Raw genomic sequence first — 27,176 nt, forward strand, 5'->3', positions numbered from 1 at the left:
AATTGGCTTTTGTGTGTGGCTAGATTTCCCTGAAACCTTCTCAATCTTAACACTTTTTAACAAGGTATTTTGTTTACAAAGGTTTGAAAAATTCTATTTTCATTAGGGGGTATTGGGTCCTGCAGTGAGTGTATTACACTAGAATGGCAAAATAAAGTAATAAACAGGTCAGATACTCATTCTAAAGAATTCAGAAAAGCATTAATCTTCAGGAAATTAGTGAAAAGATAAATTTATAAGCAACGTATTTGTATGGTTTGTTCATTTTGAAATCAACTGCTTGATTAGTTGCCATGACTTTACAACCAGATTTATTGAATGTATAATGAACACAAATTTTTAAAAATGTTCCTACCTTCAAAACATATGGTATGCTTAAGAGTTGATTTTTATCACTATATATCCTATACATTTTACATTGAAAGGTCTAGGGTAGATAATTTCTTACAGATATGTCTTACACACTAAATATATTAGCAATACTTTCTTGCAATTCCTAGTTCAAATTTTGAATTCTCCTCATAAATTAAGAAAAAAATCATTTAAACAATACCAACACTGGCTACAGATTAATCATTTACATATGAAGACTAGAACACTAAATGTGTACAAATTAAAATAGCTATTACTTTTCTTATTCTGAACTGCCAACATACAATTTTGGCATTTACATTAACAATACAAGAGATCCGTTTTACATTTCAAGGATGATACAAAAATGAAATGATAAAAGGCAACATTTTGTAAAAGGTTAAGGCCACCATGGCTAACTCTGTGTTACTAGAGTCAATACAGCAGTCACTTCCAATTTCTTAGGTGTCTTGAGGTTAGAAGTTGATTCGACTAAGGCAAACATAATTTCTTTCTTGTCCAGAATGACTGAACAGATTTCAAGACCGCTCCTTTGAAATGGATTGTTCAGGTCATGTTACTTCAGAGCCAGGTGACTTACAGCTTCAGAGACCTCAGTGCTGATCTGTGCTGAAATGCTAGGTGGTTTGATGTTCAGATAAATGTCATACTGTTGGTCCATTCCAAGATAACTGTCACTCATGATATACAATGTGTAGATATACCTAAAACATAATAGGAGTAGCATCAATTTTTTTTTTCCAATATGTCAACATTTAAAGTCAAACTACTGGATAATTTTAATTCAAAGCTCATCTTACTTTCCAGGAGACTCTGGAGTAAAAAAAGCAACTGAGACAGCATTTCGATGTCGGACATATCCAACTCTTTTCAGGGCAATGAGTTCTTTTTTATCTATTTCTCCCAGTATCAAAAACCATCCTTCATCTTTGGCTTTGGGGAATCGAGGAGCAACTGCTTTACTGTCTTGCCTTCCCTGCTAGGCAGAAAATACAAGTGAATACAACTGGGCATCTTCCACTCAAACCATCATTTGTCTTTGAAGAGCACCACCACCATAATGGACAAGATGATACATATTTTACAGAAAACTTGAACTGAACAAGAACACTTTTGTCATTTTTTTAGAAACAGCCTTTTGGAAAAAAGTTATCCACAGGAACATACAAAAGAGAAAACCCAATAAACGTAATATTATTCCATATATTGTTGAATGGGTTTATATTTATTTTTTAAGAAATCAAATTATGAATTAAAAATCTGCTTCTTTTGACAATTTCATTTAAAACACGGTGATTGCTATTTTCTCAAAAATGGCTGATTGTATTCTTAGCATTTTTAAATAAAATTAATCAACATTGTCTGAGATTAGTATAAAGGCAATGACAATACTTGAAGTCTTTATTTTAGGTTGATGTAGCAAATTGGAAGATTATTTCTGTGATTCTTTAAGACAGGTGACTTTATTTCTGGAAGCTGAATGTATTAATAATGATGCACACTCACTCAGCATTCACTTAGTGTAGTACAGATGGAAAGGTTTTGCTAACAATCCACAGGAAGAAAAAAAAGCACTAACAAAGCAATGAAGCTTCATGCAGAGTCTGATCATGCTGCCTTTACAATCAGTGCTATTGTTTGGAAAAGAAAGGTACTTTTAGGATGACATTCTTGCAAGGTAGAAGTCAAACCCTGATCTTAAAGCCTGAGCCAGCTACCTCAGCACTAATGATTTTTACAAAAGCATTAATAGTACAATAGAAACTTACTGTATGTACACTACACTTCCAGTAACTTAGTGACTAAGTATCAAAATCTGGTATATTACAGAACGAAAATTATGAATACCCTACCTTGTGATGCCTCATTTGGACTCTCTGCAAGTTTATCTGGAGGACATATTCTTGATCAGCATGTAAAGTGATCCACTTTTTGTCATCTCTCATATCTGTTGCCAGAGTAGGGATAGGCAGTTCATTCTGCTCCCCAGATGAGCCATTCCAGCATCCTCTAATGCTCAAACTAACATCTATAACTGGCAAATGGGACAAGAAATTCCAAGCCTGTGGAAGAACAGATCATGCACAAAATGACAAAGTTCATTTTCAGCTACAACACAAACCTCTGAACTGCATTCTGCTGTCATAATATTAGAAAATGTCATGATGTATTCTACACATTAATGTACATTTTGATCTTACTATTAGGTATTAACAAATCTGATGCATTTTAAATTATATAAACTCCAGCTCACTCTAAGAAAAAGCCTCCCTTATTAACCCCTCTTACAGTATTTCTAAGCAAATAAATCTAATGCAAAACTCAAGTGCACTATATATGCTTCAACAAGATTATGATATTTCTGAACAAAAGGAAAAATCATTATTCCTGATTATGTATTTTTTCTATAAGCCACTAAAAACTAGTATAATTAAGGTCTGAATTAAACTTCCTCAACATAATCCATAATGAGTGAGTCAGTGCAGTGCTAATCAGTGGCAGGCAAACCTCAGAGAGTTCAGAGGATCAATTCAGATAATTATCCAAAAGTTCAAATACTTATCCGAACTTAGCCATACTTAAAGTTTTCTCGCATCTATCCCCATGAAGCATCCCTGTCCTTATAGTCTTCCTAAAGGCACCCGAGCCTTTCTTTTTTCACTTCATGAATCTGCAACAGTCCTTCTGTTATCTTTCTCCCCCAGGATCCCACTATGTTGAACTGGTACTAGGAACAGAAAACTGTGTGGGTGGAAGTAGTGATCCTTCAGCCCCACATGAGATGATTTGTGCTTTATTTGTAAAAACATTGTAGACCAATTGAGCTAGATCTTCAATTGGGGCAAATCAGCACAGCTCCATTGTCTTCGGTGAAGATGTGCTGACACATACTAACCGAGCATCTGACCCTTTAATTATACATGAAGTCTCATTTACATGTTAACACTACTGAGCTCAAGAACTTCATTATAATATTGGTTGAAAAAGTTTTCCAGCTGTAGCCAAACAATGCTAAACAAAACTTGTTTGAACTGTGTTACTGCCTGGAACTTTGTGGAGATGTATTATGTTTCAAGAACATAGGTTGATCCTGTATATAGTGTATTTCCTTACCATGTTTTGATTGTGTCAGAGGATATTGTCTGGTAACTATCCCACAGTATAATAATTCTTTACTGTGCAGACACTATCATACTGTAACACAGTATCACTGAGTGAAAAACTGAACTAACCACAATGTAAACGAATTACTGTCTCCAGATCTAAGACTGTTAACTTTGGAAAGCAATGACCATCCTATGGCAGTTTTGAAAACTGTATGTTCTAGACAAAATTAGCTTCTAGATTTTGAAATTTGAAAAATTTTACTTTTTTTGGCTATGCAAAATTACTCACCTTTTATACACACACATATATATACATATGATGATGAACATTCCTTTTTGCATGTGTACATATTCACATGTACAATGCATGAACCCACTAACACATGCACGTAGCCAATATACAATAGTGATAACCACATAAGAATTATACTATAATTTTCATGAATCTTTGATGGCATCATTCACACTTTTACTAATAATCCTTATTTCCAGGATTCATTTTAGCATTTCCAGGATTCATTTTAGCATTTCAAGAGCTGCCATTTAGAAATTATCAATCTTCCTCAGAAATATTTCCTTTTTTCCCAGATGTAGTTTTCTTCCTCTTACCTCCCCACCTCCCGCTAATTTCACTTATCTAAAGCTCAGGTTAGTCACCCTTCAGACCTACATAACGGCAGATTTAAGTGCTATTATGAACTCACATCATAGCTTGACGCAGGAACTTTGTACCACTGTAAGGGAATATTCTAAGCTTTCCCATGGGATACTTATCACTTGCTTTGAACCCTGAATGGTTTCAAGATATCAGACTTTAAATCTGTCATATTTTTATATACAGAAAACAAGTTTTTGGTCTTTTAAACATTTTAGTATTTTTTCTTTTCCTTTGACCTCTGTGCAGTTGTATGTGCGGCAACTAAGGCACTTGACTTTACAGATGAAGTATCAAAAGTAATCCCAATAGAATTAACCCCCTCCCCAAAAACTCAATAATATTTCTGCAATAGTTTTTGTGTGAAAGATGTGTTGCATGTACAGAATACGTAATGATATTAAGGTATTATCAGCCAATATTTGGGATGCCCTGCATGACTCCAGACATGAGTAATGTGGCCATCCCAAACTCATATGATTGAAATTTTTCCTTTACACTGTAACACATCATATATCCCCTCTCTATATGTATCTATATTTACACCCTCTTCCCCATACACTCGGTATGTACACATCACATACACACAAGCTATTTTTGAAGAAACTGCTAAGACATTTCAATACCAGCCAAACATATTTATCTGAGGATTAATCTTCATCTATTGAATCAGACGAGAACACTGCCATGCATACAATTATTTAATTAGAAGCCAAATCCTCTGCCAGTCAGCAGCCGTTCCAGGCATACTGATGGGGCAGTAGATGCAAATCTCACAGTAGTACTGCTTTTTCTCATTACTACTGCAATTAGCACTTAAATTGATGCTTTAAACATACTAATTTCTGGAATAATTCAGGATTTGTATGTTACCTGGGATCGCCTCACTGCAGAGACGGCACCAGATTGCTACGCAAATTGAAGCACTTTTGAGCCAAATAACCATCATCATATCAGACAGAGCCAATTTGCATTTGCTTTTAAAGATAACAGAATGGCAATTTATGCAAATAAATTAAGTAAGTTTACTTCTGAGTTCTCCCTGAACTAATTATAACAATGTTCTAATTTTTCATCACATCTAAAACTTGGACTGAAATCAATATGTATTATGTTAGAAATGTGTTGTTGTTAAAGAAGGCCTTGTTTTTATTTAAATAATTTTATTCAAAATTTTGATGGTAATTTAGTTAGAAATGCAGATATCGGTTATGGACATTTAAATGCTTTCCTTTTTGTTTTCATGCCAGTGTTAGATTTAATACAATCTAAATTGTCAAGTTCTGTATTTCCCTTTCAATTATGAAGAATTTTTTAAAAGCCAGAACACATTTTGATGTTTTTTTCCTTTACATGTCTATTAGTGATCAATATATTCGTGTTACTAATATTATATTTACTGCTAAGATTTAGAAACAGCTTAAAAAGTGAAATAAAGGGCAAGAGATATCTTAATTAATTTGGGACTATACAGGATTTTTATCTTCAAAAACAGAAACTGAACATTGGACCATCTACAAAATATACTCCCAGCAAATATTCTGTTTGAAAGAATATTTCAGGAACCAACTATATTTTAATGCGTGTTTTCATAGAGCATAGATGACTACAAAAAAGGTGGATAACTATCAGTGGACTGAGTGTTCTACACAAACATCTCCAACAGGCCAAGGAGCAGTGTTAACATCAGCTATGACCCATATGGGAGTAGGTGGATAACAGGGAAGGGGCGGATGGAATAACTAGAAAAGAAAGAAGGGTGGGAGGAAACCCTTGTAAAATTAGATCTTTCTTGAAATTAGAGTAACAATATGGTACAGTTTATAAATTTATATTCTGCAGACTATAAGAAGATATTTGCTGATAGGATGGAAAAAGACTTTCGCACCTACTTTTCCTTTCCAATCACACTTACAATAAACTCTAAAATCACTACAGAAAGCATTACCTGTGTAATGTGTACAGCTTGCAAATCACTGCCTACAATGGAAGTAAAAACATTTTCTTTTCCTTCAGAGACAGCAATCAATTCCGGAAGACACTCAATAGGTCCTTGATAACCTCCACACAAGCTCTTTCTTTTGCCTTGGTTCCACTTCCTGACAAAGACAACAAAACATATTTCCAATGTGGCATTAAACTATTTTACAGAGGTAGATTAGAAAAGGGTGGTAAGAAGGAAAAGAAAGAGAAGGTAGATATTACATGAAAGTATCTGATGCCTTTTGCTCAGATTATTGTCTTGAAAATTTTCCTGATAAGAATGAAGCTCCTTTCTCCTTAATGAATTATAAACAATAGAATCTGAAAGGTTGATTAAAATGATCAGATCTGCTGTTGGACACAGTGTTTTAAAATGGAATAAAATGTATTGCTAATTATGTTGTAGCCCAAGGTCAAAGATCATTAAACAGTTTCTATTCAGATTCAAAACGAGTTCAATAATGAGAAGAGATATTCACCATTCAATAAAATCTGTAATATTAATAATTTCAGTTTATATCTTACACTTTATATATAGGAAATCCCCAAACTTGAGTAAGATGGGGTTAGCTGTCTTAACAGTATGATTTTCTATTGCCACAGAAGAGTCTCATTCTTATAGTTATTTAGAAGTGATTTGCTATGAGGCACATTCTTTGGAGATACTGAATATTTGTTTTCCATATTTTGATATCAGGACTCAACACTGACCTCTGATACTAAATACTAGTAATTTATTTTTGCATTATAATAATTATTATATTACCTGGGTTGTATATCAGTTTGATGTACAGTACTGCATGGCCAAGTTAAAATAGGCCAAGGTAGGGGTGTACTTCTATTAGTAAATAGTATAGATCACTATATAAATAGAGTTAGATTTGGTGGAGTTGGGACTCATTCAAAAAATTCAGCCCTTGTTCCACTGTGTCATTTAAGACAGTGGAACAAGGGATGAATTTTGGAAGGAGTTCCAGTTCCACCAAATCTAACCCTGAAATACCATCCAGGGTTGCCTGAAACATTTAATGAGTTCTGAAGAGGTGGGTGAACTTATAAATAATTAAAAACAAACAAGTTGTTGGGAGAGAAATAGCAAGAGTGAGATGAGTTTAGCCTCTACTCTATTAACAACATTTCAGGACACAATGAAATTTCAACCAATATTAGAAAATGAAGGCTGTGTCTAGACTGCCGGTTTTTTTCAAAAAAAGTAGACTTTTCGAAAAAACTTCACCTGCGTCTAGATTACAGCTGCGTTCTTTTGAAATTAAATTGAAAGAACACGGCTTTTCTTTCGATGGCGGTAATCCTCATTTCACAAGGAATAACACCTTTTTTCGAAAGTGTTCTTTCGAAAAAAGGCGTTCTTGAATGCAAACAGGGCTTTTTCGAAACAGAGCATCCAGACTGCCTGGGTGCTCACTCTCTTTCGAAAAAGCGGCTCACATTTTTGAAAGAAGAGGTTGCAGTCTAGACACTCTCTTTTGAAAGAGGCTTTTTGAAAGATTCTTTCGAAAAAGCCTCTTTCAAAAGAGGCTTGTAGTCTAGACGTACCCGAAGAGTTAGAAAGAACTATAAACATTTTGAATAATCACATACCTAAAAAGGTGAAGATGGTGTTGTTCTATATTGGGCAAAGTAAGCAGAGAAGAGTCGTGTTTCCATCGGCCTTGGATAATCATCTGCACCAGACTAGTTATATTCAGAGCAGTCACTAACCAGCCCTGGTTTGCGGCAACATCCAGCATTGCCTAAACAAACAAGACATTTAATACAGGAATACAGTTGCAACTATCTCCTCGTTTGTGTTCCATATACAAGCAACAAACAACATTTCTTTACTGTGAAAAGTACAGAGATTTAGCTGCACAGAAAATGGGAGACTGACAATGAGTAGTAACCCAGCTCCTGTTAAAGTCAATGGAAGTCTCTTTGTTGACTTTAATTAGACTTGGGTTAAGTTCTAAATCATCACTAAAAATATATCCCAAAATGTAACAGCAGAGGTCCATTTTGGAGTTTGCCTTTAAGAACATAACACTGCTTAGGGGCACTACAGCTCCATAGAATGGGACTTCAAGGACAGTCCAAGCATTGTTTGCAAGGTACAACTTTAAGGATTTGTTTTAAAGGGATGAAAAGCTACCACTAAATTCAATATTGTTTTTGAAGATTTCTGTATAAGAAAGAGTTTATGGATGATAAACCTGAAGATCAGAGGTAAAATGACTTGTTAAGGCCTACAGAGCAAGTCAGTGTCAGAACTGGGATTTAAGCTCAGGTTCCTGACTCCGAACAATCTCTTCAGACAGACAATATTGCCTCTCAAAATGGTAAATGGGCCAATGCTAGTTTCCAGAGTGACTTAATTTTTATGTAGTTGAATTTTTAACAGAAAATAGAAATAAAAATAAAATGCATGCATAAGTAGCCACAAAGACAGGTACTTGTGTTCAACATTATGTACAGTGATAGCTTCACTGACTTCAATGAAACTGCTCACAACATGTAATTTAAGCGCATATGTAAGTCTTTCTAAAAGTGTGTCTAAGTGTTTGCTTGTTGAACTAAAAGAGAAACTGAGAACTTTCAAAAGGACACAGTTAAAAATTGGAATATTTAGTTTCAATATAACACTTTTACACTGAATACAAATATTTAAATATATAAGAGTTTTTGCATTATGCACAATACAACAATTATTAGAATTACTGGGGCATTTCAATTGGTAAGAGATTCTGCTATAATACATTTATTGGTTTGCAAACTACAGAAACACTTAAAATAACAAAATCATATTCTTTGTGCTAGGTTGTGCTAATTTCATATCAAGATGTATTTTCAAAAACAATAATTAGGTAAAAATTTGAATGGAAAAGTCAATAATAATTACAATTCAGTAATCATTTCATATTGGAAATTCAATAATCATTTATGTTCAATAATAATTTCAGTATGGAATACATTGTTTAATCTAGGTTCTTCGTCTGATACTAGAATCATGTAGACTCTTTTTAAAGAAGATGTTTAAGAGGTATTTGTGTTTTTTCAATACATGACACTGTTTGATGCCTCCTCAAAACTTGCAATACTTCTAGGTCATTTTATAGTCCACTAGTGGAATAATGAGGAGCTTTCTATATTAGCCTCTACATTTAATCAAATGTTTTACAGACAAACAAAAGGCAACATTTACTTAAGGCAAACTAAACAGTTAAATCTTCTTTAAACAAAGGAGTTGTTTACACATGCAGAGCTATTTCAATTAAGTTATACTGATTCCAGAGAAATGCTGAGTTTAAAAACACACAAGTTGGTTTCAGTCATGGTCAGACACACATCTTACATTAGCAGATTACATTGCAATTCCAAAAGGTTTTGTTCCAGACTAGGGTGATAGGATCACCGACATATAGAAAAATATTTAAAATGTTGTCTTAAATTACATACGTTTCTCATGAAAGATGAGGGAAAGTGTCTTCCAATTAATAATATTCTGAATGTAAGGAATCTTTTTGTGGAGTAAATCTGAAATTTTTCTACTTTCCTGATAAATATATATTTAAAGGCAAAATTATCAATGTTGATACTGTTATGATCTCTTAAGAAACTCAAGTTGCTTTGTATTTTTTTCTACAGAAAATCCGATGAGGCTGGAAATTAAATTGGAAAGGAGCAATCACACAGTCTTGAAACTTGTGTGTCTCTTCACACACAGATTTCTAGTCAGACTGAAGGAGATGATACTCTAAAAGCATTTAGAAAGGACAAGACTGCCATTTCAAAAATTTACTTACTGGTAAACTAACCTTTTCCTGCTTGTAGACTGTACAAGGTATTTCTTAGCCTTGTAAAATCTCACTTATCAAAAGGTAGCTATATCTCCAGGACAGACATAGCTTTAATGGCCACTACTCTTTTCCTGTTCTTCTTCCTTCCTTACCTTCTCTATAGGTGTATTTGAGGACCTTTTAGTTTTCTGGGGCTGTGAAGGCAAATGAGGTCCTACAACAGAGTAGAGACCTCTGGTTTTTTTGGACTTCCCCTCTACTATGTCCAGGCCTCCTTCTTGTTAAGTTTCATAAGCCTGTGCAACAGCTCCCCCATTTAGATTTAATGTGTAGGCTTCCACCGAGGGTGCTAACATCTCGCACAAAAGTCCTGTGATAATGGATGAATGGTGATGGGGACAGGAGCAGTGATCTCTGGGATTCAGTCCCTCGACACAAATATGAATGCAGGCAGCAACTATGTGTTGGTCGACTTATGCTTGGACTTGTGAGACAGATGTGCAATTTGGTAACTGTAGCTGCAACTGAGTGGTCCTTCCCAGGATTCCCTCTACAAACCCTGAATGCGGAAGGGGCTAAAAAGGTGCAGTAAACATAGGCTGTCCCCGCAAGCTGGATGGTTGTGTCCAGTGGAATCACTTTTTCTATGGTCCGAACATACAAATCAAGGTAGTGAAGCTCATACTTTTATAGATTTTCTAAGCATTGAGGGTATGTCTAGACTGCATCCTTCTGTCAGCAGAGGGATGCAGATTAGGCAGGTCGACATTGCAAATTAAGCAGGGATTTAAATATCCCACGTCTAATTTGCATAAAAATGACCACTACATTTTGCCGACTCAGCACTTTGTCGGCAAAAAGCGGCAGTCTAGAGGGGGATCTGTTGAGAAAGAGAGCCTTTTTCGACAGATCCCTTATGCCTCCTGAAAGGATCTTTACAGGATCTGTCGAAAAAGGCTTTCTTTCTCCACAGATCCCCCTCTAGACTGCTACTTTTTGCTGACAAAGTGCTGAGTCAGTAAAATGCGGTGGCCATTTTTATGCAAATTAGGTGCGGGATATTTCAGTCCCTGCCTCATTTGCAATGTCAACCTGATTAATCTGCATCCCTGTGCCAACAGAGGGATGCAGTCTAGACATACCCTGACTGTCCTGAAAGAACTGCCATAAAAGCTTGAGAACTTGCAAGACATGACATTGATGTTGCTGCCCTAAAAGAGATCTGTTGGTTAGATGAAAGCTAACTGAAAGAAGATGGCGATGACTATGCATTCTTTTGGAAAGGGAAGCCATGTGAAGACAGGTATATTCATGGTGTTGGTTTTGCCAATAAGAACAAAATTTCTAGCCAGCTTTTAGAACTTCCAGTGGATAGTAACAATCCATCTCATGACTCTTTGTGTTAAGCTTAGTAATAACCAGTATGCCACAGTCATCAGTGAATATGCTTCCATACATGATGACGATGATGACACCAAGGAGCAGTTTATTGTGCTTTTGATTCAGTCCTGATTGCCATAGCCAAAGATGACAAACTTAACATCAGAGGGAACTTCAGTTCAAGAACTGAGTGACAGCCCAAACTCTGCAGAGACAATATAGGGGAAAAAAGGGACAGAGAAAACCATCTCTAATGGCATTCTATTCCACAGCAAATATGTGGAGCATGACTTGCTTATCACAAATACCATCTTTAGGCAGAGGGACAAATATAAGACCATCTGATACCATTTGCATTCCGGACAATGGCATTTTCTGGACTGTGCCATCATCAGAGCCCTCGATCATACTGATGTCCATATTACATGAGAGGTACACGTGACTGCTGGATGGACCATCATTTTGGTCAGATCAATTACAAACATGCATCTTGCAACACAAAACCATATACAACAGAAACAAATGTGGAAGAGATGTAACATCAGGGCACTTAAAAATTACACTCGTTGTGAGACCCTTCAACAAAGCCTTATTGAGAGGCTATCTGATTTACCTGAGATCATCAATAATATACAAATTGTGAAGAGTTCAAGACCATTATTAACAAGGCATGTGGTGAATTAAGTGAATTCCTCTATCACTGCCATCAGGATTGATTTGATGAGAACAATGAGGAAATTGTAGCACTACTTCATCAGATGAGAAGTTAATTTTGCACTTGGCACAAAGAACCCTCTAACCAGCACAAATGAGAGACGTATTATCATCTTCAAGTTGTAGTTCAAAGGAGGCTGCGTGACATTAGTGGTGACAGGCAAAGACCAAGAAGATCCAGAGATTTGCTGGACAACATCAACTGAGAAGCTTTTTTTCCAATCAACAAATGCCATTGATGGGCCAAGCTAAAGCAGCACATTCCTGTGCACTCTCAGGACTGCTCCACTCTTCTTAAGAACAACATAGCCCCCAATCAATCCTGAATGGAACATTTTGAGATTCTATTGAACCCTGAATGTGAAGTTTCAGAAGACCCCAGCAAGTCCATTCCTCAGTATACTGTAATAGAACTTCTTACTGACACTTCATCTTCTAAGAAAGTTTGACATGCCATTACTGAATACAGAAACAAGGTGCCAAGTCCAAACAGCATTCCTCTGGAAGTCCTCAAAGCTGGTAGAACAGCATTTGTGCAAAAACTTCATCAATTTCTTTTTAACAAGGTTTGAGTTAACAAGGAATTTCCACCTGCTGTAAAAAATGTCTATTTTATTATCTGTAGCAGGGCTGTGCTACTGTTCCAATCTTTTTTTCTGTTTGTCTTGCTGTGATCTTGATTCTTATTCATGATCACATTCTGGAACTGGTACTGAGTATCACATGGAAAACTAGCTCCTGAACATGCAGTATCCTCATTCTAAAACAAAGTTAATCAGGACTATTATTACCAACCTACAGTATGCTAACAACTGTGCTATTCTTGTGCACACCCAGCCTAACTTGCAATCCATCCTAGATGTTTTCTCAGGTACCTATCATTACCTGACGGGAACATTGGGAAGCCTAAGATGCTCTAGCCAGTGTGTTTCAATATCAGCTGCCACCCCTTCCTCCACAGATTGTCATTGGTGGTTAAGCCCTGGAAAAAGTTGAGTAGTTCCCTTAAGTTGGTAGCCACTTCTTCCAGACAGACAATCTTGATGTTGAGATTGAACATAGGATCTGTTGTGACAGCGTACCCTTTGGAAAGTTTTTTTGTTGTGACTTTATTAACAGAGGTCCGTAGATGGTAACTAAGACTTGTTTTTCAATGCAGTAATAATACCCACTCTTCTTCATGGGTGGGAGATGTGAGCAATATACAAAGTCATCTTAATCATCTAGACTGATAAGAATAGTGCAGCCCTAGAAAGATTCTCCCTATCAGATGGGAAGATTGTGAAACTAATACCATCACTCTCTCTGTGCAGCTAACATGTAAGTGTTGAGGCAAAGATTATTAAACGCCAGATGTGCTGGGCTGATCACTGGAAGTGGATGACTGATACTTGTATTCCAAATCCAGTTCTCTTTTCTCAACTTAGACATGGTAAGAGGACCTATGCGGGACAGGATGCATATCCAGAAAGTGTATCTTAAGAAGGGAGGCACTGATCTCATTAATTGGGAAAAGCTGGCTGGCAATAGACTGCAATGGTTTGTATTGTACAGGAAGCCTCAGCCCAATTTGAAGAAAATCTCCTTGCTCAAGTGGCAGTGAAACAGGAGAGGGGAAAGTACAGCATCCTGGCCAGAAGTTGTACTTTCTCTGAGCAAACAACTATCACATATGTGGGAAAACCAGAGCTCAGATTGGACTCGTTGGCCGCTGCAAGCCTCATCAATGACTTTCCCCTTCCTCCCCCGCCACAGCAGACATGCTCGTATTGAGAGATAGCTGCTGCCAGCTGTGTTAATAACGGTTATTGTTTTGCATATATGAATATAGTTTTCTTTGTGCTTCCACTATGCTGAGTTAGTTTTTTTTGTAATCTCCTTTTGTCATTTGTAAACATTTGTTTTTTTCCCTAAAAATAGAGTGGATTTTTGTTGAGAGTCGGAGGAGATAGGTACAGAGAGTAAGAGTTCACAGAAGTGAACTAAAGTATCCTTTCTTATAGACTCTCTTGTAGACACTGACAGAGGCCTACTCACAGATACCCCTTATACAGTACTGAAAATGTGTGTGTGTGTGTGTGTGCGCGCATGTGCGCGCACACGTGGAGAGGAAGTTGGGAAGGGAGAGAGAGAGAGAGAGAGAGACTGTTTGTTCCAGTTTATTGGTAGCAACCCAGAACAGCAAGTCACCTTTTCCTCTTTTATATTTTGTTCCTTCACCCACAGAATTTATCCACAGAATCTCTGTCTTGATGTGAAATACAAGACAGTAACATTGTGATGGAGCTGGGACAATGGTAAAGTTTGCTTGTTTCATTTGCTATTATGTAAACAGACACACATCTTCATTTTATGCTAAATGCAAAACATACATATGCTTGAGACTCAATGAAAATTGAAATCCTTGTAAATGCTGAAGATAAATTGAGTCATTTTGTTTCCTCTAAATTGGCCATATATAAAACCTAGTAGCTAAACATTAGAAAACAAACTCAACAGATTTATTTCCAATAATAATAATTATTACTATTACTTATTACTATAACAACCCGCTGAAATAATGGTACTTTTCTTGTTAGCCAATCCTTTAAGTAAGCCATTTTATTAATATTTTACAGCTAATAATAGGTTAGACTAGAATAATAATGTTGTTCCAGAGTGAAAAATTGCACATGAATAAATCTAGTTGCTGGAACACCTCATTTCAATTTTAATTCTATTTAATTAAATGTATGAATTTTAAAAAAATATGAGAGAGACACTGATTATGCAAGAAATGTTCTTGCAATAAAGTAAAGTAAACTAAAAAGTACGTGAACGCACTTATTTTTTGGATAGGAAAGAGATGCGCTGAATGGAAGAACCTGGGAGCATTGTATTATTCTTAATTTTGGTATAAAAACGACAGAGAAATAAAAGAAAAAAGTAGGAATTCTGCATCATCATATTTTAGCACCATTCCTGCACTGTTTCGGCCCCGATCCGACACGGAGATGGGCTGTGCTCATGTGGCTCTTAATGCAGGATTAAGGCCTTAGCTTTTAAGCCTTTTAAGTACTTCTTGTCTTTAAAGTGCCATGTGCTCTGACTTTGCTATATAAATAATTGCAGCAACAATTAATGAGGTGTACTACAGCACTGTTTTGGCCTTCATGCCACTCAGCTTGACTAAAGGGACTGAAAGTTCATTTACTACAAAAATCAACTCTAGGTACTCCATAAATGGGACTTCTGGGTCACTCTGCAACAAAGCAGATGCAGAGTAAGATAGTAAAAACAGTCATTAAGGATGAGTAAATATTGTTTAAAGTTGATATTCCGATTTCAGATCTCCTATATTTGAGTGATATTTTGACACTGATTTTGACTATTTCTCTTGTCCCCAGGAATGCCTCCTGTATGAGAGTGTCACTGCCCACTTCAGATAACTCCGTCCCCATAAAGGAATTTTCAAGGGGTATTGGGTGGCTTTTTCTCAAGTTGGTGGTTGGGGGAGGGGTACAAGACAAGTCATATGAAAATCTACTCTTTATTCTATATCTTTGTTACATGGGATCTTTTCTGTTATCACCATTGGGAGATCTTCATTTTCCTTCCCTCCTCAGGTTTCTTTTTCTCTCTGACCAAGGGAGGCCTTCTCCCTTTATTCTATATGCTTCCTATTTTGTGTTGTTTCGTGTGTCCTGAATGTCCTTTTCTCCAGCAAGATCTGCTGATGCTGAGAGCAGATGGTAGAAAGCAGCAGGAAGTTGTCTCTTCTCTTTCTGGCTCTCTGCCAGTCCTTTCAGGGGCTTCTCCTCTGCTCCCTCACTATGGTACATCAGAGATACCCATGATATGCTACATTTCCCACACAGCTCCCCTGGCTCCTTTATGCTTAATCAATCACGGTGGGCAAACTATGGTCTGCAGGTTATGTCTGGCCCATCAGAGCTTTTAATTAAGCTCTCAAACTCCACTGCCCTGCTCCAGCACTGTGCCAGGGAGCAGGTAGGGAGTTTGTAAGCCCCGATGCCCCACTCTCTCTGGCAGGAGCGCTGGGCACTTGAGGAAGAGTGGGACAAGCCCCATACCTCACTCCCTGGCTGATGGTGTGGGCCTGGACAAGCAGTGGGTGGGCCACAGCACACCAGGCCCACCTGGCACAGTGTCTTTTCTGATTAAAAAACCCACATTGCCTTTGCTGCTGGTGTTTTTTAACACAGTGAAGTAGACTGAAAAATTTTAGCTAACATACAATTTGTGTTCAAACAGAAGCAAAATTGTGTGGTAAAATAAACAAATAGCTCAGTAATGAAATCTTCTGAAAGCACATTGCTCAACACAATTATTTCAGTAGTACTGATTTTGAAATAAACTTGTGTTGTCCCTGTTTGAACATGAATTGTTCATTTCTCAAGCATTTATGGCTTATCATACAATTTCCTTACCCAGATGTGGTTCTCAATCAAAACCTCTGAGGTAGACTTCACTCTACAAGAGATTTCTATGTAGGTGACAGGGACTCTTGTCTCTCAAATTGAAAGTTAAGCTAATTAGCAGTCTCAAATGCCAGAGGACCTTGACAAGCTAGCTGTCACTTGCAAGATCTGAAGGACCAGGTAGTGAGAATCTACATAAAAACTACCAACATAAGATCCTTTGCAATCCTACATTTATGATTCTGTGAAATAAAAGGGTAAAATAATCTCTTGTACTCAAGATTCCTTTTTTAATGCATCCAAGGATTACATTAGGCCTTCTGGCTACAGCATTGAACTAGAAGCTCATGTTCATCTGATTATCCATTAAAATCTCTAATCTCCATATCTAGACTTGCAGGAAGATCGATGCTGAAGTCAATCTTCTGGAATTTGATTTGGAGGGTCTAGTAAAGACCTACTAAATTGAACACTGAAGGCACCCCTGTTGGTGGAAGTATTCCTCGCTGTTGTGAGGAGTAAGGGAAGTCAACGGGAAAATCTCTCCTATTGACTTCCCACTGTGGGAATAGAGCTGAAGTTTGGCTTCAAGTACATTGACTCCAGCTATTTATGTAGCTGGAATTGCGTACCTTAAGCAGACCTTCCCCTGTAATACAGACCTTGCCCAAAGCATCTTTCTAGTCACTCCTTCCCAGGATATTGTCCCTCACCCTGTAAATAAGGGTTACATTTTTAGTTCCTTTATCTATATTTAGTCATATTAAAATGTATATCATTTGCTTGCCTCCACTTTACCAAGCAATCCAGACTGTTCTGAATCCATGACCTGTCCTCTTTGTGGTGTACCGTTCCCCCAATTTCTGTTATCTGTATCTGTAATCTTTGACACTTCAAGAGATTTGGCATTTCTGTCAAATCTCTTCTTTCTTTTGGACAATACAGAGTAATACAGAGTAACACAGACTCTTCAAACCTTTCTTAATCTTGTGTATCAGTTATGTTGGAATACATTAATTTAAATAAAAGTAAACTCTTAATGATTGTTTATCTAATTGCCATGACTATACAAGCCGCAGACAGACCCAGCTGAATTAAAGAGGAATCACTGGAACATTAAAGATAACGTAGTCAATAATCTCTCTCTCTCTCTAAAACTGATTTGTAAGCAACAATTCAATTGGCTGTAGTGACCTAGTGATGAGAAACAGATTGGACATATGTCATAATCTCACTGGTGGGTGATTTGGTCCTTTACAGATTCTCTGGTTGCATACTAATTTGCGTACCAGTGATGCCCTGGCTGAATTGCACATTGAGGCAGAAGCACATGGGCAGCCTGTAAACATAGGCATGCTGAAATTTAGGAAATGGACCCTCACTGTCCTCCTTCACATAGTGCCAGTTTCACCTGAAATTTAAGATTTCAGTGAAAAAAATCCATATAAATGCAGTTACATCATCCAAACAACCATAACTCTGCTATGTATGATGCCACAAGGGAAAAATATGAAAATATTAATATATTTAAAAATCAGTTTTAATCTAATCTGAGGCCACAAACATCCAAGTGTATTAATCCCAATCTGATTATTAATCACAATTTGGTTACTGTACAAAGTCAATGTAGGGAACATGCATTAACTGTGTATTTCTTCCCTAAATATGTTTGGGTTTCTTTTAAGTGTAAACTTAGAGCTACATTTTTGCTCAATTTATAGTGTTTGATTCTGGGATAATTACAACATTGCTGTCATCTTGGTGCATCCTAATTTACTGAAACACACACAGGTTTCAGACCACTTTAATGTGGATTTGTTTGTTCTGGGATTACACTGTACTTCACTGAAAATAGAGGCCAAGTTCCTCAGTGCAGTATAAACTAGCATAGTTCTGTTGAACTTGGAGGAAGCAATGCCTGTTTACACCCGATGAGGCTCTCCGCCATAATTTCCACGAGAAATATAGATTTTAAAATGCAATAACTGTACAGTTTTCCTGAAAATTAACAACACAGAATAATGATAAATATTTTTTGGACCTGCTTAGCCTATGTGACATACTACAGAGTGTAACTTTATATTGTATTCCACATCAAGATCACAATATAAGGCTAAAATATTCTTTCCAGATGTTACAAGTAAGCCAGATATCATAAACTAAATTCCAAACATATATTTTAAAATCATGATTACCTTGCCATAATTATATCCACCAGTAACAATAATTAAAAAGTCTGCTGAATCACATATATGTTTATATCTATTTAAGCAAAGCTTCTTAGGGTCAGTACCTATGGAAGTTCATATACAGGTTGGACCTCCTTGGCCTGTCACCCTTGGGACGTGACCTGTCCCAGATGAGGGATTTTGCTGGATCTGGCTCCACTTCTACCAGCCTCTCCATCACTGGACCGCCCGTAGGCCCCGCTGCCCTGCTGGTCTCCGTCCCTCCTCTTTGCCTGCCATGCTGGGCAATGCAACTCACAGCGCACTGGGCTCCCGCCTTGCTGAGCAGCCCAGCTGGAGCACACTGGGCTTCCGACCCCTCAGGGCAGCCCAACTGTTGTTGAGAAGCCCCGCTGCAGCGTCCTGGCCTCCTAACCCCACCGGGCAGACCTATTGGGGCATGCCCAGCTTCTCAACTGTAGGGATCTAGCTCCTTGCCCCACTGGCAGCTCGCTCCCAGGAGCCCACAAGCCCTGCCAGTCTGAAGGGCTCCTAGGCACCAGCTCTCCTCCAGGATTCTCTGGTCCTGAAATATCCGTGGTTGTGCAGGACCATGGATGTTGCTGTACCAGAGAGACCCGGTTTACAGAAGTTCAATCTGTACTGGCTTCCCAGTGTGTTTTGAACTAAATAGCTATCCAACTTCTAAACTTCAGCGTAGAATTACAGTAGTCAGAATTTTTCCAACCAAACTTAGTTTAATCCAAAAATGCTGATTCAGTAGGTTGAAATGTTGCCAAATCTCTTACAAGTTTGGCTAAACTTTCGTCGAAACAGCACCAATAGCACCCAGCCACTCCAAGAGATGGAGAGAGCACTGAGATGTGCTACTTCCTGCCTTCCGCACTCAGATCTGGAGGATGGGCAGTGCTCCCCATGACTTCCAGAGCTGGGGACCTGACAGGGAGGCAGAGTGGTGGGATTTCTGCTTCTCAGCAAATGATCTAGAAGGCTTCTTTGAAATGAATAAAAGCCTTCCCTGGAAGTTAAAAAAAATATCTATTTCAAGTCTCCTGAAAATGTTCATGTTTTTCGTATTTTGCTTAGCTTCAGGACAAAAAACTCTCTCAACCATGAAAGAGAGATTTTCATGCAAAAGGGATTCCCTTTTTTTCCAGACAGCTGTACTTCAGAGTACCAGGTTTAGGAAGATGACTTTTTGGGGAAAAAATGAATTACTTTTGCTCTGCAAATGTAAAAAACATTTTTTTCAAATGTGATGAAGCAGACTTGTATAGCTGTATCCCCATAGGAAAAGATAGCTTACTTTGTTTGCAGTTAACAGGAATGTAGTTAGTAGAGCAGGAAGCACTCTTGTATTGTTTTCTGTAACCCCTCTCTACACATTTTTGCTTCCAGTCCCTCTTCCATCTGCATTGCCATCCAATACTACACATGCTCTTCTCTATCTCTCACCTCCTTGAAGGTTTCACTGAGGCATGCAAACTAGAATGTTCCTAAATGCTTTTTAAGACCCTCTTTTTGTTTGTCCCTCAGTGTCTATTGTAATAATATCCATGTGATCAGAATGTATGCGAGAAAGCACAATTCTAAGTTTCTTACTGGTTTTTGCTTTAAAGTTTTCCAGGGACAAGCCAGCCCTGAACGGTGATACCGGCAACATGAACATTACAGTATTTTATCCAACCAGTCCAAAATACATTAAGTTCCAGAAATCCACTGTATTCTTAAATTGTTATTAACTTATAAATTGATATATTGTACTATGCTCATCAAGCCAACAGCACAATAAGTATTTTTGAGAAATTCCCATGGAAACGAAAACCCACTCTCACCAATATAAACAAGCTCCAAGTTCTTAAAGATACCATTATATTCAGTTTCAAAGCTTATGTCAGTCTACCAAATGCACCAAAAAATACAGTCATTGTTTTTCAAGATCAATATGCCCCTTTTAAAGGTTAAGGCCAATTCCCAAGTAATAATACAATATTTTGTCAATAATTAAAATATTTTAAGTGCATTTATAAGAATTTCTTTTCAACAGCAGCAGTTGCTCACAGTAACTTTCTCCTGAACTTTTAGCCCCATAAGGTTAGCATTCAGGAAGCTCAGCTGCTGTCTAACAAACTTAATTAATCAAAAAGTCATTTCCGAGCAGTAACTATGAGTAAAAGTGCTTCAAGTGTGCTAGCAAGCCTACAAGTTAATCAAAATGCTAATGCAGTACAAATTAAAGTTGTGATTAACATTTCACAGTAGCTGCTTAAGTGAATTGATCACACAAATGGGTTAAGCATTAGTCATTTCCTCCAGCCCCAACTGGGAAAAGGTTTGTCATGGGTGGGGGAGGGATTGTACATAAGCAGCACCATGTCATCATTAAACTGTCACCAAGTGCTGCCACATAATAGTTTACAAGTTTATCTATGGTGTGCCAAAAAAAATCAAGTAAAAAAAAGATCATAGGTCTGCAAAATAAATTGCCTCTGTAAAGGCAGCTGGCATATAAGTTCCCCTGAATATCTAGTATGTATAGATACTCCACTACAACACTATGTATCTGTGTTTATTATCTGTAAATGAACACTATCCGTGCAGCACACATTCTAGGTGAAGGGTTTTGATTACTCTGTTGCTTCTGCTCTTCTGAGCTAGGATAATATCAGTCCAAATGTGGAAGCAGCTAGTATTACAATTGTGACTGACTGCAGCTATCATCATTGGCATGGCACACACATTCATACACAGCATACGTACCGTCAAAAAGAATGTATTTCAGAAGCTGGGTCTATACTTTAAGATTTATTTAGCTTTTCTCCCCCTTTTCCCTCCTTCAAAGACTCCCTGTTTATTTTTAGTTAATATACACATCCATTAAAATGGAGCAGCTGTCCTTTACTCCAGGCACTTCTCAACAATTCTTAAGTTTACACCCATAAAATGGACAACTCCTGTAGCTGTCTCCCTTAATCCATTAATCACATTATCTACAGCAACCAGAACTAACACAGCAGCTATAAACATACTTAAGGTCTTTAAGATCTCCCATCAGAGCCTTCCTACTTTTGACAGCTAGAGAAAACAAGTGGACTTTGGAACATGCTCTGAAAGTAGGGCTATTAATGACAAAAGCGATGGGGGAAGCAAGCTTCAAAGTGGAGGTTACACACTCACTATCATATGTGCAGGACTATAGGTCAGGCACCTTTGCTGGTCACAAATGTGCTGGTATGGAAGCAAACTATCTTCTAGCTGAGGAGTGCTGGACACAGTCCCATCTAAGAGCACATCAGTCAGTCCCATCAATCATAAGATTTTCGTGTATATGTTAAATTTAACTTATTTCTGTCACATTTTCAGGTGCCTTCTGAAAGGCAGCTAATGCAAAAGACCCAATTTAATTAGCATAAGCTCATTATTATTCATTACTTTACAGTACCCCAAAGAGTGTGCTAACCAGGAGTTTTGGTCTCTGCTCTGAAGACCTAATACTCTAAGTCTGGACATGACATAGCACAGGGATAACAAACCAGTTGTGAATAGTCAGGATTATGGCACTACAATCCCCTGGTTACTCAGTTAAAGGATGTGCACATTTCTCACTGCAAATTGTACTTCTGTCTACAGTTCTAAACCCGACTTCTCTTCTGTCTTCTCTCAATGTACAGGTATCCTACTGAGATGTGCTTAACACATCTATAGGCAAACACTCTTCAAAGGTTAAGGCTGAACTCCATGGCAGTCCTATTCCCTGGAAATACTAAAAGGTTTTATCAACGATTATACTACAAGTGGAGTCTCGTAGCCATTTCAAATGCAAAGCCAGCCGCTGTCATATTATTTCTCAGTGAAAGTGACTGCCCTGCTGAAAGTAATAATATCCATTTCACAATCTCAATTATCCATTACAATTAATACAAATATAGTAGGTAGTTTCAGAATAGGAGACTAAGAGCTGATCGCTAAATACACAGCCAGAAAGTATAGGGCTTGAAAAGAGAAACAAGAAAGAGATTAGATTTATTCTATTTCACATATTCTTAAATCAGGGAGAGGAACAAAGATGGGGCATTGCTTTTAAAATAATAAGCATTACTACTGCAATATCAAAACATTAGATGAATAATTCAGTTAAAAATAAACAGCAGTTTTATCTTTGACTATAATTGTCTTCCTCACAAGACTGAAAATAATATCATACTTTGTTGAAGCCTGTGCAGTTGTAGTCATATTGGTGTTGCAGGATATTAGAGTGACAAAGTGGGTGCAAGAATATATTGGACCAACTTCCCTTTGTGTGAGAGAAGCTTATGAGATTACACAGAACTCTTTATCAGGATCTGGCAGGCACAACAGAAGTCGGTCCAGTGGGAGATACCACTCTCACCCTTGTCTCTCTGAAGAAATATCAATTAGTTATGCAGCTGTTGGCATGGTCAGCACCATTCCATAGAATCTTATGTCCTCTTTTAGTGAGACAGGATGGTAGTGGAGTATGGGAATTAAGATGACCATGCAGAGATAATTTAAAAATAATTTGTGCTTTGGTAATGTTGAGAGATTTCAGCTGAAACTGATTACTATTGTGCTAGATTTTTTACATTATACTTAGCAAAAAACTGCACTCTTTGGGTGAGGATCAATCTAAATAGAAAAGACAGAGTATGAAAAATGGAGTAATAGTCCCCTTTTACAGTTGGGGAACTGAGGCAGAGAAAGATGAAATGACTTACTCAAGATCAAACAAGAAGTCTGGGGGCAGTGCTGGAAACTGAATCAAGATCTCTCAGGCTCAAGTCCCACACAATAAGCATAAGTCCATCCTTCCTCTCACTGTAAGGCTACGTCTAGACTACAAGCCTCTTTCAAAAGAGGCTTTTTCGAAAGTATCTTTTAAAAAAGCCTCTTTTGAAAGAGAGCATCTAGACTGCAACCACTTCTTTCGAAAAAGTGGAGTCTGGATGCTCTCTTTCGAAGAAGCCCTGTTTGCATTCAAGAACACCTTTTTTTGAAAGAGCACTTTTGAAAAAAGGCGTTCTTCCTGTAAAATGAGGTTTACCATGGTCGAAAAAAACGCCACGTTCTTTCAATTTAATTTCGAAGAACGCGGCGGCAGTCTAGGTGCAGTGGAAGATTTTTCGGAAAAAAAGACCTCTAGTCAAGATACACCCTAAGTGACTTCATTAATCCTTGTTTCTTACTTTTCAACTGTAGGTCAGGACCATTCATACAGAAAATTCCTGAAACCTGATAAATGACTGCAAAGACATTAACTGCCAAGCTGCCAAAGCTGTCATTCAGACCACACAACAACATTCCCTGGATTTGTGCAGCAAATAGAAATGGACAATATATGCCCAGTTGCCAGTCTCGAGTATGTTTATGACAAATTTCACTGTAACAAAAACCTTGTTACAATGAACTGAACCCATGTTTAAATTATGTTAATTATCCAAAGGCTGTAGTGAAATGCCCTTTCTTTGGCAACAATTGTATTTGTTGGGACAGAAGTGAGACTGCTGGAATCAGTTTATTGTTCTGTAATGTGGGGGTAAAGCTCTTTAAATGACATTTGATAGTTAAAGGGGTGGGAAAATCTCTGGCTCTGGAAAAGTAATTTTATGATAAAGATTGCAAGCACTCTGGATTAGGAGAGTAAAGGTTTTTAGACGAGTGCCCAAATGAAAGTAAGCTTATTGAAACATATTTACTATTGCTTACTCTGATAGAGGCTTTTGTAACAGAAATTAAAGTTTAAAAGAGATAAGAGGACGTTCAATCCAAGGGGAAAGAAAGTGGGTGCACCCTGGTGTGCAGCTCTGGCAAGAGCTGGCTGAGCTGCAGCAAAAGACAGCAGAGAGCTATTTAAAGAACTGGCACGGACCCAGGTTGCAGTAGACAGTACCTGTAAGAATTGGTTAAAGTTTCACCACTGATTCAGTATTAAAAAAAGAAGTTATTTTAAGATGGAAATGAATCTTTACTGGTCTCTAAGGGTGTGTCTAGACTACGTCCCTCTTCCGAAAGAGGAATGCATGAGGGAAATTGAAAATGCAAATGAAGCGCTGATTTACAAATCTCACGCTTCATTTTCATAATCTCATCCGATTGTTTTTTTCGGAAGAGATTTAAAAAAAAAATAAAAGCAGTCTAGATGGGGTTCATTCAAACCCCCCCTTTTTTGAAAGAACCCTTATTCCTGAAAATATGAGATTTAGAGGGTCCTTTCGAAAAAGGGTTATTTTTTTAAAAAGAACCCCATCTAGACTTTTTTTTTCAGAAAAAAAAATCTGTTATTTACTATTAGTAAATAACCAGTACAGGCAGTCCCCGGGTTACGTACAAGATAGGGACTGTAGGTTTGTTCTTAAGTTGAATTTGTATGTAAGTTGGAACTGGCGTCCAGATTCAGCCGCTGCTGAAACTGACCAGCGACTGACTACAGGAAGGTGTCCCCGAGAAAAGCCTAGTCTGCTGGGTGGGCGGGGGGCACACTAGCTGCGCCCCCCCCCCCCAGCAGACCAGGGAGACGCGGGCGGCGGGACCGAGATGCGCCGCGGTCCCGCCGCCCGGGTCCTCCGCGGCTTTGCTCCATGTCTCCCTGGTCTGCTGGGAGGGTCCCCCCGTCTCCCTGGTCTGCTGGGGGCCCTCCCCCCCCCCCAGCAGACCAGGGAGACGCGGAGCAGCTTTTCTCGCCCCGGAGGACGCAGGCGGCGGGACCGCGGCGCGTCTGGGCGGTCCTGCCGCCCACCTCCTCCGGGGCAAGAAAAGCCCCGTTCGTAAGTATGGATCCAACATAAGTCGGATCCGCGTAACCCGGGGACTGCCTGTAAATGTATAGAGATTAGAACTTAGTCACAATTAAGCTTCCCCCTTTGATCCTTTAAATGAAATGAACTGGTGAATTTAATCTCCAAATTTGGCTCAATAAATTTTCAGAGGACCTACCTCACTCATCACCAGATCTTCTCAGCACAGAGCTAAATGTAATGTACCTGGTGAAGACACACTATGTTGATGGGAACATGCTCTCCTGTTGACATAATTAATCCACCTCAGTGGGAGACAGAAACTACTACGTTGGTGGGAGCCACTCTGCAGCTGACCATGGGAGCCGACAGCATTGTTGGGCTCCTAGGCAATGTGGGAGAGGGGCAGTTTCATGCTCCTGGTAGAGGTGAGATATGGGGAAGGGCTCAGCTCTGCCTGGACTGTGGCGTACCCCTTGGCTAGCCCTCAGTGCTGCCTGGAGTGTGCCACATGGAACTCCCATTTCCCCTGGCAGCCCTAAGGGTCGCCAAGAGCTCGGGGCCCTTTTGAATCACTGGGCCCCAGGGCAACTGCTTCCTTTGACCCCATCCATCTCCATTGGTAGACATGCTGCCGACATAGTGCAGTGTGGACACTGTGTGAAACCAATGTAACTTACATCGCTCAGGGGGGTAGTGTACACTAGGCCTAAGAACTAAGTGGTAGACTCAGAAGCAGAAAGAATGATGAGATGAGTGAGGAATATGTGGGAACCTGGAGGGTAAAGAGGTGAAAAGTAGGAATCTTCCATTCCGCAAGGGGCCCAGGGCCTCTCTGTTGAGGCATAAGCATTTGAAATTCCTCTCCAGAGCTGCTGCCTTGGCTCCTGTGTGGAGCCCACCTTTGATATGCCCAATGTCAGGCTTACATTTGGTTCACATCTTGAAGTTATCTGCACACATTTAACAGCTAGAGACATTTTAAAAATAAGTAAATAAATAGAAGCTTAGTGTTTTAAACACAAGAAGAAAGCTTCTAGGAAAAAAACTGAGTCACAGCAATATCTGAGTCTGCGCATTTTGACTCTTGATGTCATTCCACCTCTTCCAATGTTTTACTTACACACACACACACACACACACACACACACACACACACACACACACACACACACACTCTTCTACAATCAGTTCCTTTCTCACAACTAAGATTTTTCCCCCCACCTCTGTTGACGTAGAGTTCATCAACAGGTCAGTGCTATGAAGAAAGTAACAACCAGTATGGAACGTGTAACCCTGTCTACTGTTTAAGCTTTAGGAACTTTAACCTTTGTTTGGAAAGCGTGACTAATATGAGGAAGCAAATAGTCTCTCAAGAGACATAAACCATGTGACAGTTTCAAAATACAAAAATGTTTTTCCTCCCTCTTTTTTTTAGAAGCAATTTTATTTCCTGCTCATATAGCTATGCATACATCAATATCTACAGGTAGAAGACAAAGGAACAAACAAGTTCTGTACAGTAATATGATTATTTGGGAACTTTTTCTTCTGTTTAATGCAACTCCTGAATATGTCACTTTTTAAAAAGTGACAACAATTTTTATAAATCACTACCTTGCCATATGGATTAGCACATTAGTACAAATATTTGTAGTAAATATAACTAAAAAGTTCATAAGTTCATTTTCTTTTTCAACTTTTGCTATGTAAGTAAAACCCTCTGCAATGATAAAATATTGTGTAAATGAGTTAGCTGCTTTATGTGAAACTGAAATGAAAATTTGGACCTAACTATCTGACTATCAT

General features: G+C 38.3%; 1 protein-coding gene across 2 annotated transcripts in view; it reads right to left on the reverse strand.

Moving 5' to 3' along the window:
* Positions 1-294: 294 nt before the first annotated feature.
* Positions 295-27,176, reverse strand: part of ASCC3 (activating signal cointegrator 1 complex subunit 3) — a 410,940-nt gene continuing 384,058 nt past the window's right edge. The window contains exons 38-42 of one of the 2 annotated variants that reach the window (XM_006118439.3): positions 7,720-7,871; positions 6,083-6,233; positions 2,226-2,435; positions 1,173-1,348; positions 295-1,076 (exon numbers count right to left, since the gene is read on the reverse strand). In XM_006118439.3, coding sequence (XP_006118501.3) covers positions 929-1,076; positions 1,173-1,348; positions 2,226-2,435; positions 6,083-6,233; positions 7,720-7,871 — 837 coding nt within the window. In that variant the 3' untranslated portion in view covers positions 295-928. Of the gene's footprint in view, positions 1,077-1,172; positions 1,352-2,225; positions 2,436-6,082; positions 6,234-7,719; positions 7,872-27,176 lie in introns of both variants that reach the window. The other variant, XM_075923934.2, reaches the window with a different exon arrangement.

This window comes from Pelodiscus sinensis, chromosome 3 (genome assembly GCF_052426305.1).
Source record: "Pelodiscus sinensis isolate ZL-2025 chromosome 3, ASM5242630v1, whole genome shotgun sequence".
NCBI lineage: Eukaryota > Metazoa > Chordata > Testudines > Trionychidae > Pelodiscus > Pelodiscus sinensis.